Below are 21,977 nucleotides of genomic sequence, written 5' to 3'. Positions count from 1 at the left end.
AGGTTTGGATGTTTTCTTTCTCTGAACGACCTTCAGTAGATTTCTATAACTAAAACCAAGTAATCTGGTAATTTTTGCATGTATTTTAGAAGGAAAAAAAAAGGAAAAGTAAAACAGGTAGTCACTTCAAAACTGCTCATATTTGAACTAGAAATAATCTGCTAACAAAAAAGCCCTAACTGTACTTTGCACTTAAGGCAAGAGTTTGGCAGTTCGGATACTCAACTGAAATTTTCTTCAATGGAAGAGCTTCACATAACTTGAGCTACATTACCACACAGAAAAACTACAGGCACTTTTCTCTGATGTCTAATGCATGTTAAAATTTACTGATGGGTGGTAATACTCAATGGATTATTTGTTTTGGTTTTATTTTGTGGAGTTTTTTCTGGTTGCTGTTTTTTGTTTGTTTGTTTTTCTTTGGCACTGGCACTCTTGCACTGTTAGGTAAACAGAAGTGGGGCTACATACATGCATGTAGTGCTAGTTATGGTGCTAAGGACAGAAATATAGTTAGGAAAACTGTCCTTTTTCAATGTGATATGTATGTAGTTTGGGGTTGTTGTGTAGATTTGGGACAACAGCACAGTGTAGTGTCAAAGCTGTTTAGTGTTCAGTCCTCTCCCAGACTGAGCTGTTGATTGCAGCTTGTGTGCTCTTGGGTTTGGTGCTTTCCATGTACTTCAATTACTAGGCCATGCATTTGCAATCTTGCTGATTACTACAGATTCCTAGCTCAAGATAATCCCCTTCAATGAATGAATGAATGCCAGAAGATATTCTGTGTTTGTGTTCAATAGCAAGAGGCATGGGATCCCCCAGACACTTCATTTAACTTGGATGTTTTGAATGGTAGACTGAAAACCAGACCAAAACACTGTGTGTAACTGTTGAGAATTTATGAAGCTGAAGTCAATACAAAACAGCTATGCTAGCTGAAAATATGAAACACAGAAAAATTATTCCAGGAGGAGTCATGATGCTGTTGTCACATTTGAAATTCTTTTCCTGTCAGTAGCACCCTCAATTCCCACACTTCCGTACTTTCTCAACAGTTTTGTGTGATTTACAAAAAATTGTCTCCCTCATTGTAAGGCCATGGTCATGTTCAAGGCTCAACTGAAGAAATCTCATGCTGGGTGAACAGCAGTGAGCTTAGAGGGGCTCATTTATTACTTTGCCAGGGAATAATGGTTTACTGCACCTCTAAGCACACATAAATATAGCCAATTGTTGCAGGCACATCAGAACTGAGACATCATTGAAGCAACTAATTGAACAATAAATATAATTGGTGAGGGTTTGGAAACAAACAGTTTAAGTTAATCACAGTGCATGAGCTGGAAATGTTAAAAATGAAAATAGCTCTGAATGTCTGCTATTGTTTGTCTCACAGACCTCAAGGTCTGCTTTATTTCTCTGCACAGTTTAGGTGTGGCTCTCTCTAGAGGACATGGAAAATACTTCTTCAGAGGGAATGTAACTGTAGAAGAAGGTAAGGTACCTAACTTCTCATGTGGCTTACACAGTAGTTTTATTGTTAATTTGGTAGTTCCTTGTCTACAGATTCCATAAGGGAGTTAGCGCTTTTTTTTTTTCTTCAAACTCTTTTACTTCACAGGGTATGAGGCATAGTCAGACTGCTTGTGAGTCTTCTTTAGATGGGATCATCTTCCATCCTAGTCTCTCAGTATTTCAGAGAACAAGTCATATCCCAATGTTAATTGTTTGTGGTGTTTTCTGAATGAAGTAACCATTAAGAGCACTGTGATGGCTGTTAGTTTTGTTCACAGACTAGACATTGTGAAATCTTTCAGAGCTATAACTGGTATGTGCATTAACTACAAGGATTTACATGTTTATAATAGTGTAGAAGTACCCTGGGAAAGAAATGTTCTTTGGTTTTGCTTATTGATAAGTCCCCAACTAAATGAGTGGAGGAGTCAACTGTATGAGTCATCAAGTTGTTTGACAAGAAGGTTTCTGAGAATGAAAGAAGAGTGGAGACATTTCAGAATGTTGAAGGGAAGGTTGAAATTTTAGAAGCTGCTGAGCAAAAAGTGTTTCAATACAGGAATGCTTTCAGGTTTTGTGCTGAAGTCTCAATTTCCGATTCTTCTTGTTTTGTCAGTGATGTTAAACAAGACAGATAAACTCTTCAGTTCTTTGGCTGTATTTTGGGACATGAATATGTTCTTGCTCTCAGGAGAGATATGAAAATAAGTGCCTTGAGGTTTGAATAGCACAGCAGCTACAAAGAAGGCACAACAGGAGATTTGGAGCTACTCCCTCCCCAGACTATTCCCAACATCTCTCTCACAGATTTCACCAAAGTTCTTTAATGCAGCCACACATGTCAGGCAGTCTGAGTCCCAGATGCACCCCCAGAAGTGTTAACAGAACCATAACAGTTCCCACTCTTACCTTCACTGATTCTCTCTCACTTCATCTCACTGTCCTCCCCAGAGACCACAGTTTTAGCTCCAGTTTTGGCTTCCCTGCCCTCCTTAGTCACAATTCCTCTGTCCTTGTTCATTGTGTACTCCAGGGGGTTAAACCCAGATGCTGCCTTCTGAACCCTATTTACTTATTGTCTATTGATAAGGGTTTTAAGAGTTTTTAAAATTACCAAAGTACATTTTTATTGTGCTATATAACTAATGATATAGTTCTTATTTACAAGCATATGTGTGACCTGTTAGTACAAAAAAACATTTTCTGAACAACCCCATAAATTGCTGTTTGTGTTCATGGACTGTGTGCTTAGGTTTTGAGGGAATTGTCCTTAATGAATTTTTTCTTTATAAGAGAGGAGAACAGCTCACATGAAATGAGAAGTGTGTATTTTAGCATAAAGAACTTTACTAGCCAAAGAGAACAAGGGAGTATGTTACCATTTTGCATTTCTCTTTCCTAAATTGTTTTCTAAACTAAAAGTATTATGTGAGTAACTCACATAAGTTAAACATATCAGCACAAATTCTTTTTCTTGCCTTTTCAGTACTAGATCTGATTTAACTAGTTTTTCCAGTATGTTAGACCCTAAAATATATTTGAACATAGTTTACTGTGATTTATTTCATTATGGTAATAATGCACTTTCCAAGAAGGGTTTATATTATGGAGTGTATGCAAATAACCATCTGTTACCCAGACTTCTCCCTAAACCACCCATTATTATTCCTGTTACAGGTTTACATGATTTAGAACACCCTGATGTATCTTTAGCAGACGAATGGTAAGCCTTAAATAAAGCATGAAATTAGTGTCTGTTACCCCCCTTGGTTTCATATTTTTTTGTGCATGCAGAGCCCAATTCTTTATGTTCAAAGACAAAGAAAGATTGTGCTTGTACATATAACTTTTTACTGTTTTGACAACGTGTTCACAGGTCCTACTGCAACACTGACTTGCACCCTGAGCACCGGCAGATGACTCAGTTGGAAGCAATCAAGCGCTACCTCACAGGGAAGGAGCCCCTGCTGCAATGCAAGTACTTGGTTAAACACGGACTTGCAGCTTTATCCCAGCCAAAAGCTGTCATACTTAACTTTCTACAAAATGCAAAGCTACTTACTTCAACCAGTGATAGGATTGCTTAGCTGATGCTGCTTTGCAATTTCATATGGTTTTGAGCTTTTCCCGGGGTATCAATAAAGATATTATTATTTCTTAGAATTAATTATGTCTTAATATTAGTAGTATTAATTATGATACAATTTTTCGACTTTTACAGTAAGCTATGTGCCAAACATTCAAGTCTCTGTTCAGATGGTGTAACTACTATGCAAAATTATCACTCCATTTGGTTATATAAAATTATAGAGAACTGATGGGAATCAATCCTTGGATCATGTTTCTAAAGAATATATCTGATATTTCATGCGTATTTTAGGGAGTATTTTGTGACTGTTACTAGACCTACTTGTTGGAACCTTATGCCACATGCAGATATGAGGATTAGATAATATATACATGAATGAGTTACATGAAATGGAGTATCATTGGGTTTTGTCCTAAAATTGTTGCTAATGCAATGAAATTATATGTGAAAAAAATGCTTTGTGGTAAAATACAGTGTAATATTGTGTAGTAAATGCTTTTTAGTACAAAAAGTTTGAAAGCATATCACAAATAAAGTAAAATGTAAGAAAACACTATTGTTGTGTCATCTAAAAAAGTTTTTATATGAACATACATTTACTGATTTTATTGTCCTGTGGCAGGTGATAAAGAATTGATCCAGGAAGTTTTGTTTGATGCTGTTGTGAGTGCACCAATTGAAGCTTATTGGACCAGTCTAGCCTTGAATAAATCAGAGTAAGTTATCTTTGTGTCCATCATTTTTCATCAGTCATGGCTGTATTTTTATTAGTTATGTTAATGAAATGGTGGAATGCCTAACAAATCCTGATATGCATGAAAATATTAAACGAACTATCTGATCCTAAATACCACCAAGTTTGAGTTCAATCTGAAATGTTCGTCTTGCTGAGTATGTCATGATGATTAGCTGAAAGCTTACCTGATTTCCACAATAAAACTGGTAAAATTGTACCCTAATTGCAACTTAAAGTTCTGTGTATTTTTAATGAAGAGTACTTGGGAAATTTATTGCCAAATTTGCCAAAATTATTGATGCAATTGGTACTTTGTCTCAGAATAAATTATATATAAAAAAATTTGACCTGGAAAATAATTTCTTTAATCCTTGATATATTTATTTTCCAAGACTACTTGGATCTAGGCTTCTATTAGGGAGAGGTAGGAGATTAGCCAGTCCTTTTCAGAGTTTATATCTTTTACTTTATTCATTTATGCTATGATGTACTAAGGTGTTAAGTAACAAGTTTTTATCCATATTAGAGTGAACAAGTATTAAGCTTAGCAGTTTGCATGAAAGGCAATTTTGTAGATTATCCTGATTAGATTTTTCCTAAATTTCAACTATTATCTAAAAGCTGAATGAAAAAATACATTGCTGTACAGCATGTACTCCTACTGAATGAAAAAAGCAACATGGTAAGATCTGGTTCATCAAAGAGTTATCCAGCCTTCTCTGGGAGGATAAAGATAAGAAATTGTTGCATGTTAATAAACTGTGGCCATCGAGAGGTGCAAGGTGTCATCCTACACAGTGAAATAACAGATCCAAACACAATCATTCCAAACTATTGAATGATGCCAGGGACAGACTTTTGAAGCCTTTTCAGATTCTGACTTTGCTTCATTCTGTCTCATTAATGAAACAAGAAAATGATTGTGGTCCCTGTTTTTGTGCTAATGGGACTGAAGTTCTTGCAGCCATACAAGAATTAGTATGTTAAAATAGCTTGGTACTTATATCAGTGCAGCAGAGGAGTTCAGGAAGTTTGAGGGTTTTTTCCCGAAGTTCTAGAGGCTAAATGGTTTTTTTCCCCAAGTTCTAGAGGCTAAAGCCTGTTGTGATGGCAGCTAAGTTTAACTCTCAGCTGCCTGTTTTAAAATGTTTGCTTACCTGAGCAATAGTCACAGCTATGACTTGAAGCATAAATACAGCACAGAAATGTTGAATGGACTGGGAGCAAGACCTGGAACTCCTGCCCATCTCAGAATCACTGTGTGTCAGTGGTTATTAAATAGTTTGTATATAGCTGTGCCACACCTTTTTATTCTATTATTATAATCCCTTCCTACAAATCCTACAAAATTTATTGTGTTTGGCTTTTTAGGGATTCTTAGTCTAAATAGCATTTCTACATTGCATATATTCAAAACCCAGATGACTATAACTTAAAAACCAGCATTTAAAAGTGAATCAATAAATAAGGGAACTTTGCTTACAATAATCTCAAAGATGTGTACACTTGTGCTTTCTGTGGCAGTGAAGCAGCTTTATCTGTTTAGTGTCTGAAGCTTTGTCTGTGCTTGTGCTCTGCTGTGTTTCAGGAACTCTGACAAGGGGGTGGAAGTTGCCTTCCTTGGGACACGGACTGGACTCTCTCGGATCAACCTGTTTGTGGGCCCAGAGCAGCTGACCAACCAGTAAGTAACAAACTGTGCCTGGCAGCCAGGTAAGAAAAATAAAAAAAATATTTTTATGAAGCCCATCTGCTGTTTTTTCACCCAGAACAAATTAGATATCCTAGGATCCCTTAAATTATTTGATTGGGACATTTAGAACAATAAACTATTTTGCACCTGTAGCCTATAAATTTGCTTTCCCTGCACATACACCCCCAGCCTCACAGCTCTCTTCTTCAGAGCAAATTACAACATGTTGCACTTTTTACTACACCACCTGAAAACAAATACCAGTAGGCTTTTTCAAGGATTTTTCACCATTGTTATGGAAAATATCTTTGGTGTTGAAATCAAGCCAAGGGACAGAATTGGACTGGGTGAAAGAGAAATCAGGAGACCTCATCATACAAGAGTTTCCCATTTTCCTTGGAAAACATGTAAGCTAGTGGAGGTATTATGCATATAAAAGAAAATCTGTGTTTGATAAACAAACTTGATTTAATATAAAGTTCTATGGGCTTATCTGAGGACAGATATCATTGTACAAGTAGGTGACATTAACAGCATTACAATTTGTTACTGTCAGACAGAAAACTAGAACAATAGAGTGGACATTTTACAGTTCTTGGCATAAATTTTCTCTGTCAACAGACAGAATTTGCTGAAATTATTGAGGAATAAAGTATTTAGTTGTCCACTACCACCCCCCACGTAGTATATTGAACATAGGCTGTCAAATTACCTTTTTTCATTACCTAAGAGCGACATTACCAGTGGCAACAGACTAGCAAATCTCCAGTGCCTTTTCCATGTTGTGCAGCTCACAGTTCTTATATTTTGCTGAAAGAAAAAGGCTTTTTAGTCTAAGCATTTTTTATTTATACAAATTACTAAAAATTATTTCAGTGGTACTTAGAGGAACTGTTTTATAGTGCTTTTTTCATCTTTCACAACAAAAGTTGTTGTGTTTCACAAATAATTATTAGTAACTAAATTTAACTCTTTTGTTGAACAAGCTCTTTTGTTGAACAAGTGTTATTAGAAAAATTGTGCCAAACCATTTTCTTTTGTAAAAGATTGCTTTTTTCAAAGCTAGAAACCACTATGTACCATGCAAAAAACAACAATTGTTTTCTTTCTCTCTTTTTTCTCAAGAGACTTCCTGACAGCTGAAGATAAGGAGAACATTTTTAATGCTGACCATTTTCCACTCTGGTACAGAAGAGCTGCTGAACAAATACCTGGGAGTTTTGTCTACTCAATCCCATTCAGCACAGGTCTGTAATTTAGTCATTCCTTAAATTCTGAGCCATGCATGATGCTGAAAAGATCCCAGGAATGTCTGTACAGTGTCAGTGTTTGTAGCTGATCTCAAATATTGGTCTGAACTAGGCATGGAAATTTGCAGCTACTTCACTGGTCCTTTGACCAGGTGTGTGTTTCATGGGGCTGCAAATGAAACCCCAAAGTGTGGTGTGACACTTTTCATTTAGTATTTGCACAGGTAGAAACATTTTAAACATTTTAACAAGTTTTATAAGCAGCACAAGTCCAACAGAGTAAATGTCCACATTATTGAGAAGCCCTACCTGTTGTCACCTTTGCTGCCTCTTTTAGCAGGGGAGGCAAAATCTGATGGCTCATTTCAGTGTTTTAAACTTGTTTTTGGCATGCTGGGGAATTTAAAATACCAGTTCCAGTATGTTCTGCACATATATGATGTTTCCTGTTTTATTTTCTGAACTATATATCCACATAGACTTATCTAAAACCAGAAGAAAAAAAAAATACATTTCCTCATTTTGCAATAGATTGTTTCATTTTTTTTCCCCCTCAAAACACCCCACAGAAACTGCCAACAAGAGCAATGTGGTGACAGCCAGTACTGCTATTCAGCTTCTGGATGACAGGAAATCTCCAGTGGTTGCAGGTACAGTTGCTGTAGTTCATTCATTGTGTCAATTTTTTAAAGTCAGTTTATGAGTTCCTCACTTTCTCTTTTGGGTTAGCAGGTGTAGATATCAAATCTTTTGAGAAGAGAGAGAAGGATGCAGTTGCACCTATAAGATCTAATTGGCTGACCAAGTCTGGAGAGCATTTAATGCTTCCTCTCCCCGAGAACTTGATCCTTTATTAACTGACTCTCAAACCTCCCTGTGAGCTATTGAGTTTGACTTTATGGAAATTCCCATTATCTGTAAAGCATTTCTGGTAGACACAATTCTAGATCATCATAAATCAGATAATTATGATAAGGAAAAGGAAATATAAGAAAGGACTATCTGATGTGTAAATGTTCCACCCAGGCTTCAAGTTTGAAAATTCTGTGCTATAACAGGATTGTTTTATAACAGAATGCAATGTGGAGATTTTGTCTAGATTATCAGAGATGTGATTTTTTCAGAGCATAGAAATTGAATAACAAAGCTCTACTGTCTGTTAGCCAAGAGTGTATTACAGTACCTAAAGACTAAAAGGTAAAGTGTGACAACTACAGAATAGAGATAAAACACACTGATTTCAAAATGAGAATAAGTAATTTTGAAATTATTGGATGCCCCTAACTCAAGTTCAGATGCTTATCTGCTTATCAGGTTTTTTTCTAGTTCCCAATGGCTACTGACCTTGAAGAAGGAAAGAATTTCTATAAATCTTATGATTTATTTTGCCAGAAACCAAGCTCTCTTATCTCAGGAAAACTTTGATGCCTACCACAAAAGCAAGGACCACCTTTTTTTTTTATTGTATTTAGAATACTATTAAAAATTCAGTGAATACAATACTGAAAGAACAAGAATGTGCCAGAAAAATGGGAAATCTCAACTATGTTCCTCAAATGCAGAATATTTCCACTGATAAGAAAAGATTTTAGAAGGTCAATAGAAAAGCAGCTTTGTGACTCCAATCCACAAGATACATTCTTCAGAAATTATTGAACTCCTCTATAACATTTCATGAAATCTCAATTTTGACTTCATACTCCTGTTTATAAAGTAATGTCACTGCAGATATCTGCAATGTGCTGAAGATGCAAGTGAGAGTTTTCACTGTACAAGGAAGAAGGTTGACATGTTAATGCTAGATTGCTCAGTTTGGAGTTAGAAAAATTTCATGATAAAGTTTTCCATCATCTTCAAAATGTGCAGAGTTAATAGACATCCTGATATTTATTCTTTTCTCATGATTATTTGCAATTTGGTTTTGACTTCGGGAAGGTATCATGCATTATTAATTCTAATACACCATCAACAAGCTTTGGGGTTGTTTATTTTAAGTAATTGCAAAAGAGAAAAGCAGGTGTTGTTTCCATTCCCCCAGTAATTCTCTTTATTATAAAACATTTAAAATTGCTTGGGGCCCATATTTTCTATCTGAAATAAACACAGGGTCTTGAAAGCTTTTTAATGCCAAAGCATAGAGAAGATTTCCATGGTGTCTGTAAATGCATAATGCCATGAAAGATAAGAGTAGTGTACCTTCACTCTGAAGCGTATCAGTGGTTTTTTATTTCTAGTTCTGTAAACTTTAAAGACTGTGTGCTAGATATTTTGTTTAGAATATGAAGCATTTTTAAGAATTTGTTTTGAATGTTTTTTCTTTTCTTGTATGGTTGCAAGTTTTCAGGTGATTTTCTTTTTGGGGGGAAGACACTTTGGGTCTGCACAAACTTTTTCTATGGAAGTATCACTCACCCAGCTACAGCCTCTCAGAGACAAATAAGTGTATGCAGTATTCTTGTTCTCCTTCAGATCATGGATGTGACTTGTCAGTCCTACTTTCCCTCAGAAAACTTTCAAGAAAGTACCCAGCATGTAGTTCAATTTTTAGGTTTTATTATAAGGCTGACAATATTCTGTGTTAAGCAAAATGGATTTGAAGGCAGAAACTGGAGCAGTGATAAATGGGAGAAGTTTGAAGTTTTTATTAGCTTGACTTGGGAGACTAAAGCAAGATTATGGGTAATGTTTTCAAATATCTCCATTGGAGTTCAAATTTGGCCAAAACAGCTCATTTTAATTTGTGTAAAGTAAGTATTCCTTATCCCCATTTGGTCTGAGTAGATTACAGTAAGCAGCAGGACGGGATACACATTTCATGTTAAATCACTCTGTTCCCTAGAGGGATTTGACTGAAAATTAAGCTGTGCCAGAATGTTGTTTATTACACATCACTACAAGAGTTTAAATCTGGCAGAAAGAAACAAGAACATTGTTATAAAATGGAAACCTGAGTTATTCCTGCCCATGAGAGGGGAAAAAAGGAACAAAACCAACTCTTACTGCAAAATCCATAGACTGGGTTTTGCGTTTTTTGTTTTATTTTGGGGTTATTGGGGTTTTTTGTTGTTGTTCGTTTGTAGTGGGATTTGTTGTTGATGATGTTGGGGTGTATGCATGTATGTATGTATGTATATATATATATGAACTAAATTATGTTTAATATATGATAAGCAATTCTTTGTATCAGGTATATGAGGTATACTGAAACTGAAGCAAAGAAAGGCAGTCAGTCCTTTTCTGTTCACTGACAGTGGGATTTTAAATGCTCTTACCAAAAATACTCTTTATGCAAACAAGAATACTATGTTTTATTTTCCCAAAGAAATTGTTCCAAGTAATGCCATGATCCAGTATTTAACTTTTCCAGTATTTCACTTTTCAAACTTGAGCCTTTATTTTTATAACCAGCCCATATTCAAATTCAAGGATTTTTCCTCCAAACCCTGGTTAGAGAGAGATTTTTTTGCAAGTGACCTCATCCATCACTTTCTTTGTTCTCCCTTTTACATAATTTTAAAACCCAACTTTAATATAGCAATAAATTCAGTTATTCCATGTCAAATATTTCTGGTCAAAATGTTAAAAGGCCCCAGGTATTTTGAATGAATCAGCTTGAAGATGTAGCATCTCCTCCTAGGTTCATATCCATAAGTTAAGCTAAGAAATAGTAAGGACTTAATTTAATAACTGATTTGTTAGAAATGGCACACAATTTTGAATGCTTCTATTCTCACCAGAGGAAAGTGACCCTGATGATCCTGCTGTTTAAGATAGTCAAACTGTGCCTTGAAATTAGGAAAGATCCAAAATCTCATGTAACTTTAAAAATACAAATCAGTTATACTTAGGCTGGTCACAGTTCAGGTATTCATTCTTCCTGTTTAGATCAGAATCTACAGGGCAGCAATTTAAAAGGAAAATTTATGAACATGCCAGATTTTCAGTAACTGAGACTTCTGCTGATCTAGGCTTTAAGTATGGAAGATTCTTTTAAAAATGCATGGTGAAAATGTGCACCTTATTTCTGAAAACATGTACCTTTATGGCTCAAAACCTCTGTTTTTCACCCCCTTTTCCATTTTTTTTGTTTTTAGTGTGTTAGTATTTTGATCTATGTGACCTCAACACTTCATCCGGGTTTTTTTTAAATTAATTTAAACTGGGCTTACATGCACATCTCTCTTTTAACTAAGTGACTCTCAGGTACTTAATCAAAAGTAATTTGAGCTATTGATATGTCTAGAAGTGACAGCTACTATTAAAGCTCCATAAATACTGCAATCTGCTGATGTTACAGTAGTACATAGAGCAAATACATCTGCTCTGTTCTTCTTGGATGTCTTTTTCCTATCTTTTTCCACATGTATTGCTTTCATATCATTTTTAAGAACATTCAGGCAAATGTCAATCCCATATACAGTCCTTAAAATTTATGATACCATCTATAAAATTGCATTTTAATATGGAGGCCTAGGGGAAAATGAATATGTCATCATAATGATACACCAACCAAATTTTTGAGGCATTCTAAAATAGATACTTTTCTTGTCAGGCAGGAGAGTGATTTACCTAACCTTTACTCCCCATTATAAGCCACAGAATATTATGTTCAGCAGTAGCATTTAGCAAATCCCTCAAAATGTTTTTCATGTTTTGGTAAAAACCATGACTTCATGTTTTTCCAGATTTTCTTGTTCATTTTCAATATTGTTTTTGTATTCATAAATCTAATATTGGTATACAGACTAATGTTTCCAGCTTTAGAAAAACTGAGATTTGTACAGCCTAACATTAAGCAACTCACATGCTGGCGGCCATTGCTTGGGAAAGATGGTTTGGAAGAGGAGTGATGAGCTTTGGAGCATGTGGTGAAGTCCTGTCCCTTTCCCTTGGCTGAACATAGAAGCTGAAGTCAGTGACATATTCACAATTCAGACATTTACATTCATTTGCAGCTATTCTCAGTTCATTTCACCATACAGAATCAGTCTGTTGAGTAGTTTCTTAGTGTTTCTGCTTTTTTGAGGTAGTTCTCTGCTGGTTTAACTTGAGAATTCAACCTCTATTTATCTAATTTTTGGGCTTTCCTCACCACTTGTTCTTAGAGAATCCAGGACTTTGACAGATGCATCCCAATTAATATGTATAGTAAATGGCATAGAGCATCTGCTCTTTGCTTCTGCACTTCTGCTTTGCTGTTGGGATTTGTTGGTCAGTCACTTGGGTTTCAGTTCTACATGATTTGTGGAAGAGGAAGATCCTTGTGGTCTAACAGCAATCAGATTCTGGGGGCATTTTGCTAAAGAATTCTGCTGCCAGCAAAATAAATCCCTGACTGCAGACCAAGCAGAGCAAGGCAGCAGATGAGCTGTTGGGTCCTTTGGATAACTTCAAATAAGGCTGAGCAAGGTTGAAGCTGCAATCATAAATATGATTACATTGCTATCATTTTGAGTATTGAGAACTGATTAATTTATTTTCCCTTTTTCAGTGGACTATATTACCAAACATTAACAGTGTTTTCTTATGTGTTTTATCTTGAAAAGAAAATTACAGCCTTTGCAAAAAAGTTGAGCATGTTGTGTCCATAGCCTTAAAACACAGAGGGATTCCTCTGCAATCAGTACGAGACAGCAACCACAGCTTCCACTGGAGACAAGTGACAAGTTTGTATTTTTGGTTTGTTTATTGTGGGCTTCTGATTCCTACACCTTTTCTCCTGTTGTGGTTTGCTGTGGCTGCTGTTGCTGCCCGTTTTCCCCATGAAAACATACAACCACATTTCAGGTAATACAAACTCAGGACATACCAGAAATCTGAAGATTGTGGTTACTATGCCACTTTTGGCCAAATTAAAAGATCCAAGTTGTAAAAGTAGGCGTCCTTTTTGGATGCTTGACTAAAGCCTGTGTGTCCTTGTCTCCTGGGCAGCAAAGTTAGATTATTGTAATTGTTGTTACTTTCTTGTTAATTGTTAATGAGAGATAAGCTATGTGTAGTGTCACTAAATGTGCTACTTTGATATTCAAGAAGAGAGATTCAGGTTTTGTTTGGACATTGTATTACTAGAGAATAATGAAGCTGAATTTTGATTGATGTTTTGCAAGCTCTCAATGAAAAGACAAAATAGCGAGCAATTATGTTTCAGTTTAAACTTTCTGTCTTGCAATATAGATACTATTGGTAATTTTCTGTAAAGAACATGGTCTTCAATTATAGTCTTCAATTTTTGCTCTAAAATGAAATTTTAGAAAATTTTTCTGTAAACAAAGCAATATAATGAGCTTTTATATGAAAGGCAGGAATGCAACAATATGTGTGCTTTCCCTGCCTTTGCAAATGCCTTGCAGAGTAGCATGTCCTGATATTTTGTTGAGTTTGATGGAGAAGAGTGTTTTTCACAGAGATTAGAAAAAAATACTGTGCTTACTATAATACTCTCATGAGATTGCTGGAAGGACAACAAAGCTTTCTCAGAATCCTTTATCTGAAAATTAAATCTGTGCAGACAAATAATTTCAGTGGCAGATGTCCATTGCTAAGCTTTATAAATTAAGGGCAGTTCTGTGGGGATTCCCTGTATTCGGTTTTCCACTTGCTGTAGTCAATAATTTTTACAGACAGCATATTGTGGCTTTTATCTCTGTTTATCAGTAGATGAAAATCCTGTTTCCTTTACTGAAAAATAAATATTTTACCTTTATTAAATAATTGAATTAATACTTCTCTCTGTCATTTTCTGCTATTACTTTATCATTAGAAGTGACTGGATTTGTTAATTACAAACACTTTTACCATGGTAACTATGATATAGAGACTTATAAACACTAAGTGAAAAATTTCCCTGTGATTTTTTTCTTTTTGTTTGTTTGTTTTTGTTGGGAGGTGGTTTTTTGTTTGTTTTTTCCTTTGGAAAACAGCATTTTAGGAAGTATAGATCAGATTTTGCATGGATTGGCTCACTCTGTTCCCACAGCAAATACTTAAAACTTTGCTTTCTGGCAGAACTCCCTATCAATTTACAGCCTTGTGTGTGCATGAAACTCTCCAAAGCATCTTCAGTGTGACTCAGAATGTGTTTCTTTAAATGTTGTTGTGCCTTTAGTTGACTCCCCTGTTTCTTTTTTCCTTCTTCTTCTTTTTTAAAAATATATGAATGATGATACAATGAGGAAAGTCTTGAAGGTTTTTGGTGCTAGGTCTGGTTTTTTAAGGACTAGGAAGATGTTCTGGGTTATTCCTGACTAGGAAATATCAAGTCAATTCTTGCTTTTCTTTTGCTTGAAAATATCAGAAGTGAGAAGTAATTTGTGATGGAAGCTGTGCTGCTGTGTCTGAGCCTGTTAGAAACACTGAGAGCAAAATCTCTCTGGAGGTTGGAAGTTTATTAGCTTTCATCTCAGGATCTACACTTTCAGTACAACTGTGCTCATTTTAGGTTGTTGCTGCAGTGATTTGGCATGGTCCCAAACTCATTTTTGGGCCAATGGGCAAGAAGATCCAATCCTGTCTTATTTCTGTCTTCTGTATTTGAAGAACTATGCTTTGCTTTGCAAAATGCTGTGGCAGTAAATGGATAAAAGAATAAAAAATGTAGATTTACATATTTGAATGGCTTAGTTCTAAAAGTAGATTAGATTATTCGTTAAGCTTTACCAAATATTTACAAGAATAAAAAAAGTAAACATCAAGATATCAGATTAAAGAGCCTGAATACAAATACTCTACATATGTAAAAAATATAAATATTCTAAAAATGTTGCTCTGATGATGTCTCAGCTGAAGTAATGTCTAGGATACCACATTTTAAACAGAATGTAAAAGAACTGAAAAGATTCCAGGGAATGCAGGAGGAAAAAAAAATTGGAAAATGTGGTCCTGCAGGAAAAATTTGAAACAGCCTGGTTTATTTAGTTCAGGACAGAGAAGAATGAACACCTAATAATGATATGATGTACTTAGCAGTTAAAAAATTAAAAAAGAAAAGAAAAGAACAGAGAGTAATTGATTGTTTTCAATATCTGCTAGATTTAGATTAAGACTGAGATGCTTAATATTCTCTGGACATGAAAGTAACTGCAGATGCATGAATGGGCTTTAATATTTAGGTTGCAATTATTACAAAGTAGTTTAGAGCAGGGGTTACATGACTCTTGCCATAGAGCCCATTACTCAGCTGAGGCTGTTACTGGAGCAGCTACAGAGCTTGATCCCAGAATCTCTCTGTTGGAAGGAGAGTGCAGATCTCCAAGTGCCAGGACACAGCTGCCCCTTGCCCTTGTTGCAGGTTGTTCCTTGGCCTTTTTCCTCCATACTACAAACATTGCTGATTTCTGCACTGGCTGCCTGGACAGGTCTTTATCCCTGTCACTGAGAACAGTTAGGGGATGCATAAGATGTCTGTCACAAATAGCCTAAAATGTATTTTATCAAGTCTTGGAAAAGGTGACTGGAGTTCCTGATCTCTGTTGGTTGCCTTCAAATAATTTCTAAGGACCATTAAAATAACTACCTCTGCACAGTTGAAATATTGGTGGAATTCTAAACTTATGATATTCAAATAATTTTGGCTCAGATTTCCTCTGATGGCAAAAGAGCTCTGCAGAGAGTAAGGATGGAGCCTTGAGTGAGTCCAGCTGAATGTTCCCTCTGAGAGGGATGACATGTGAACATGCAGTTATATTATCCTCCTGATGAAGGACAGCACTTGCAGTGGTGGGAGCTGCATCTGCAGCATGGCATTTGCAAAATCAGTGAGGATTTGGGAATAAGTGGCTTCAGAAAACTCTGTAGCAATCTTGTAAGCCAGGAGAATACCAGGCAGTGTCTTCAGGTATGCTCTATGTACTCTTTTTGAGGCTTGTATCCAAAGCACTGTAGCATTTCTTCCTTCAGTATTTTCTCTGCTCTCTTCTTTCTTCCCTACTAAGTAATTAAAATATTGTATGGAATAGTTAAGAAGGTGCTTCCTATTGTCTAAATTATGAAATAGATGTAATGTTTAATTGCTGCTTTCTGGGGCAGACTGGAAAGTTGAAAACACATTTTTTGGAAACGCTTTTAACACATTTATATTATCAGTGGCAGTGCACAGAGTAGCTGGTTTAAAAACTGCTTGTCACTTGTATACATCTTGTATTGAATAGTAATTTGTACCCTCTAAGATAGTACAAATGTAACTAATTTAACTAAGTTAGATGGCTATTTTCTGTTTTTCTTTGCAGAGCATCACTGCTGTCAGCCACTGACTGTATGTGTACCATAGGTCATGTTCTGATATAATACTGAATCAAGAGTTAGTAAAGGATGGTGAAATACTTTAAACTCACTACATCAAGATTTCATAATCTCAAACACTCAGCCCTACGTAGTGACTTTGGATTATACATAAACAAAATAAACAAACTTCTGTTGTTTTATACCAAGTCTTAGTGAATATTCCAAACAATATATACTTAGATTTTTAAAGAGTGTGAAAAAGAAAAAAGAAAACAACCCCAGTAATTTCTATCAAAACAATGCTATGGAGATTCCAGACTTTTCAGCTGCAGTGAGGGCTTTATTTTCAAGAAGCCAAAGACAGAAGCAAGTCAAGCCATGGAGCCCTCAAACGGCTCTTTCTCCTCATGAGTCCCGTGCTGCCCGATGGGGGCCAAATGCTCCCGGTGGTACTTGGCGGTGATGGCGGCATAGGCGCAGCCGTAGACAGCAGCCGCCAGCATCATCAGGCACACCACACCGCACACCACGCCGGTGATGACCACGGTGGCGATGGCGTGGCGCAGGCTGACGGGCCTGGGCCGGGCCTTGGGCTCGCAGCCGCCGCGGCCGCCGTCGCCCGGCTCGCCGTGGTGGCCGTGCTTGGGCGAGCTCCGCTGCTCGAAGCCGTGCTGGTGGCTGCTGGCCGGCCACGCCTGAGCCGCCCTCAGGGGACAGGCCCCAAAGAGCTCGTAGGGAACTTTGAGGAGATCCTTCCCCTTCCGACTGCCTGGCGCTGAGCAGATAATGCCATCGCTAATTCCTCCTGGAAAATCAAAACAGTGGTCTCAATATTTGGCAGTTGCTCAATCACCTTAATGTAAAATTAACATAAACCGGAGGTAAAGTCATCATCGGTTTCAACTTCATACTTTTAAAGATTTATAGTATGTCTTAAAGGTTTTTGTTTAATTAGGTCAGCGTGAGACCATACAAGTGAGATTATTACACTGCAAATCTCACATAAGAAAGCACTTTCAAGAAGCAGTTCATCAGGAATTAGGTTACCTGTAGCAGAATTTCTGAGAGAGAGAGGACACGATTTATATTTGGAGTGAAGGTTGAGCTACCCCAGCCTAGCCGCAGATACAGGCCTTGGTGAGGCCTTTGAGGCCTATGATGCAGTTAGAAATTAGTCTGTGGTGCAGTTAGAAATTATGTTAATGTGTCAGCATAGAGCTGGGATTTCTGGGTGTGAATTAGTATAGGTCTGCAGTGTGAAACTCTAGCCACCCTAAGACAAAGACAAAAAATGTTTGCTTGCCAATGAGAGTGTGCTCACAACTGTAAACTATATTGAAGTGTATATAAACTGCCTTTATAAACCCTTATAAACAATAAAGGGAGAAGGTATGATTAACCACATTGGTTCAGATCTACATTTGTCCTGTCCAGCTTCCCAATTATTATGAGGCCCCTTGCTTTAGTTACCTGTGTTTTTATGGATTAAGTGTAAAAAAACATAGGTGGTGGAAAAATAAGAACTGTCATAGATAAACAAAGAGGTATGGTTAACTGCAAGTTCAAATAACTTCTGACCACTGCTAATTTTTATGGCGAGAAATGGAAACAACATATTTAGAAAATATTTCCCATTTGATTGAAATATCCCATGAAATCATCACTGTTCTGACATCTTATGCTCACTGTAACAGGGCAAAGAGAAAGTTCACAAGTTGTATGTACCCATGAGTGATTTTTTGAAGCAAGACTTATTGTAAGAAAATATATGCAGGTATAAAGGCATTTAGTTTAATCAATCTATTACCTTGCTCAAATGAAAAATTTCATGATTGCTTAGAGCCAGCTTCTCCAAGGAGGTATTTAGTACAATGGGGAGAGAAATGGGAATCTGCAGTCCTGGTAAATCATGTGGTTTTTCTTCAGTGTGTAGAGGAGAATACACCAAATGTAGCCCAGTCAGTGCATGGGGCTTTAGGGGTGTGGTGTTTCAAGGAGTCCACAAGGCCAATATCAATGTTGACATATTTTTTTTAAATAACTAATCAAATCAACAGAATTTTCTTTCTCTATCCAAAATAATTCACTTTCAGCTAAAGCCAAGCACAGAAATTTTCATCCTGAAAAGATTTTGAGCGAGTAGTGAATGCAGATGGAGCCAAACTGAAATCTGGATACTACTCCACAAATAATGTTGATATTCCAGGACAGATTTGAGCATAGCAGATCTCTTGGTCTTTAATAGTGAAACCCAAAGCATGGTTTCAGACATCTTCAATGTGTTAGATTGAATATGGATATGGGTAAAACCTCCAAGTACTTCAACTCTTATCCTGTCATGGTTTTAAGTAACTAAATACATGTGCTTGGGATAGAACCCTGGTGTTCCTCCTGAACTGAAGCATTCTTTATAATTTCCTGTTAGTATGCATGAAATTTCGATTGCCCAGGATGGATTCATCTAAAAATACTCAAATATTCTGGACTTATATTTCTTTGTTATGACATACAAGAAATATCTGCAGAGCCACTGTGAAGTTTCATCCCATGCGTGTCATATAAGTAGTGGGAAACATTATTGTGTTATGTAACTAATTTTTCTTCATGTGATTCAGACAAGTAATTTTAGAGAAATACAAACACAGAAGAGAACATAACACTTGGGCTTCCTTTAAGCTTGCTGCTAAAATTAATTTGTAAGTTCCATGTCACTTCATTTAATTAATCTGTGCAGTGTTCAGAAAGATGGAAGAACATCACTGAACTTATAGACAACATTGTTTTTTGAAATAAATGATCATATTTATGCTGCTGGCAGAGTAATTAAGATGATCTGATATGTTTATCTTGGATTATTTCATTCTTCTGCACAGAGAAGTCCACCCCTGCTGAATTTCCAGCATAATAGGCTAAAGCCCTGCGATAAAGTAATATTTTACCTATTCAAGATATGAAGATTTTATTACTGAGAGGAATTTAGCCTTTTGTCTTTTCTGAAATTTACCTCAGCTGAAGACCGCTGTGCAGTGGTAATTGTGTCCCTGCATGGCCAGTGTGGTTTTCCAGCTGGCCTGCAGAGCTCTGATCCCTCCAAAAGGCACTCCATCAGTCTCAGGCCACAGGGACCATCTCCACATCTCCTGTGCTGCAACAAGCTCCACACCACTTTGGTACAGAGACAGGCTATCACTACTTTGGTCACATGCAAGCATCAAAGCCTGATTTAGAAAAAAGAAAATTGCCCTGCTGTTCCAAATTCTCAGTCTGAACATACCTCCTGGGAGAAATAAATTAATTTCTTCTTACACTTAATTCCTTTAGAAATAAATCACACTATCTTTTTCACAGCATAACTCATGAATATATTTTAAAAAAGATGTGACCAAAATACTGCCACTACTATTTATAAATGTCACTTTTCCCTGTGTGATGCCATGACACATTCCTGTCAGGAAATTGCTAATGAATTGAGTTCCTCTTCTGGTTAACAATATATTAGGAAGTCATACTAGGTATTCATAAAATATTAAAGCACTGCTAAGTCATAATTGATAGAAAAAGTAGATCCTGGGTTCTCCAAAGTTTGCTCAGTACTGATATCTGTCTTCATGCTTGCCATCATGCAACAGGTAAAAGCTTTAAAACAGTAGGTTGGTTTTCAGCAAAAATATATTGGTAGAATTAAGATAAGTGTACATGCACAAGTATACTTATTTTATATTTAGAATGGTCTATATCTGAATTGATACAGTACAGAACACATCTGTACCTGATCTGTGGTTGTGTGACCCTTGTGCTTTGTCTGGGCGCTAATACGAAGTCCCTCACTGATCCTAGTTTGCCCACCTGTGTTTACAAAAGCAGTTACATTCTGACCTATGCATAAGAATATAGTTTAGTGTGTTTATTTGAGGAAGTGAACTACAGTGTGGGATAAATTTTAAGCCCTAGAAGTGAAGATCAGTTAGATGCTGGTTAAATGTTCTTATGTACACTATATGTAATGAGAAAAATTCCTTACCTCTGTATAGAAAACTCTCCAACCACAGTTTCATGCCAAAGATATTACAATTGCATTGCCAGGGATTATCTTTGAAGAGAACCACTTTCAGGTTTGGAAGTGACTCCAGCAGAATTCTTTCCATTTTCTGCAGTTTGTTTTGCTTCACAGAGAGCAATGTTATATTCCCTGTGCTGTTTCCAAATGTCTCAGGCAATCGAATAATGCTGTTGGATGACAAGTCCAGTTCTTTTAGGTGTGGGAGGAAACTGAAAGTCTTGTTTTCTATATAATGAATCAAATTTCTGGTTAGGTTTAAAACCTGTAGATACCTCAGTTTTTGGAAAGCACCAGGTGCCACACTTGAGAGAGAATTATTAGACAAGTCTAAGATTTTGAGTAACGGCGTTGCAGTGAATGCGTTTTGGTTGATTCTCCAGATACGGTTGTTCTGCAGCTGTAGGATCTGGATTTCAGGAGGTAAATGGGCAGGAATTTCAGTAAATCCTCTGTTCTTGCAGTCTGCAGTCTTTGAGGCTGTGTAGCAGAGGCATTTCTCAGGGCAGCTGTGACCTGTGTGTGCCAGCAAGGTGACACTCCAAATCAAAAGCCAGCTACCTGCATCACAAGTGAAAGATGATTTAAAATGAGTTTAAAATGTTTGTCTTTAGACAATACACAGGCCATAACCATAGCCAGAAAGTATACAGTTCTGCAATAAACAATGATGTAGACACCACAGAATGCATTTCTTTTAAAACACATAAGTAAATTACAGATAGTGTTGAAGTACTTGTATAATGCAGAATGAAGATAACGCTACCATGATCTTAAAATGAAATACTTCCCACGTTATTTTCTTAAGTACAAATGGTTTTCAAGAGGATTTGCCATCAGCAGAGCAGCGATGTTTGAAGGGAAGGTAACAGTTTCTTTTAAAATTATTAAATTGAAATGTCTCTCTTTCTGTGGTAGTAAGAACTTTAAGAGCTCTTGTGCCAGAAGAATTACAAGCAGAACTTGTTTTTTCTAATATCACTGCCTGGAAGAATTGAGTCAATGTACCATTAAAAGAATTACAAGCTTCAAAGACATAGCTATAAAAAGTATTAGCATTACTTTTTCAGCAATTCAGAGTCTGTACATTTCTCCTTTAAAGTATCTGTTTATTTTTTTGTTTTGCTTTATTTCCCTTCTCCGAATGTCAGCTGTACTTCCCATAGAACCAGGTTTCCACACAGTCACCAGACATTTTTCAATAAGCTTCAGAAAATATAAATTAATTGAGAGGACTACTTAGTAATATTTAGTATTTATAATTATCTTCTGCTTCCTGATGTACAGGTGTTTTTTAAAAAAAAGTTTTTACCTTTTATATCTTGCTAATGATCTTAACTTTGAAAACAAGGTACTTAAAGCTATGCTTGTATGCATATTTCTCATAGAATAATTAGATTTTCTTTGACTAAAGAAAG

The 21,977-nt window shown here is 36.5% G+C and overlaps 2 protein-coding genes across 6 annotated transcripts in view; one reads left to right on the top strand and one right to left on the bottom strand.

Moving 5' to 3' along the window:
• The window catches only part of CACNA2D3 (calcium voltage-gated channel auxiliary subunit alpha2delta 3), a 386,651-nt gene that overhangs the window by 300,173 nt on the left and 64,501 nt on the right, over nt 1-21,977 (top strand). For all 5 annotated transcript variants that reach the window (XR_005981759.2, XM_002192832.6, XM_072935079.1 and 2 more), the window contains 7 exons: nt 1,428-1,495; nt 3,193-3,238; nt 3,392-3,489; nt 4,227-4,320; nt 5,929-6,024; nt 7,159-7,280; nt 7,853-7,933. Coding sequence is in view for 4 of the 5 variants with exons in the window: in XM_002192832.6 (XP_002192868.2) it covers nt 1,428-1,495; nt 3,193-3,238; nt 3,392-3,489; nt 4,227-4,320; nt 5,929-6,024; nt 7,159-7,280; nt 7,853-7,933 (605 nt within the window). In the remaining variant the exon portion in view is untranslated. The remainder of the gene's footprint in view (nt 1-1,427; nt 1,496-3,192; nt 3,239-3,391; nt 3,490-4,226; nt 4,321-5,928; nt 6,025-7,158; nt 7,281-7,852; nt 7,934-21,977) is intronic.
• On the bottom strand, nt 16,737-21,136 carry LRTM1 (leucine rich repeats and transmembrane domains 1; the record flags this gene model as incomplete). The annotated part of the gene is made up of 2 exons (XM_012571982.5): nt 16,737-17,307; nt 20,524-21,136. Coding segments are annotated over 2 exons (1,047 nt in total), but the record flags the coding sequence as incomplete, so codon positions are not given.

Source organism: Taeniopygia guttata, chromosome 12, assembly GCF_048771995.1.
Source record: "Taeniopygia guttata chromosome 12, bTaeGut7.mat, whole genome shotgun sequence".
In the NCBI taxonomy this organism is placed as follows: domain Eukaryota; kingdom Metazoa; phylum Chordata; class Aves; order Passeriformes; family Estrildidae; genus Taeniopygia; species Taeniopygia guttata.
Note: the sequence above shows the minus strand (reverse complement) of the source record. Positions and strands in the feature narration are given on the sequence as shown.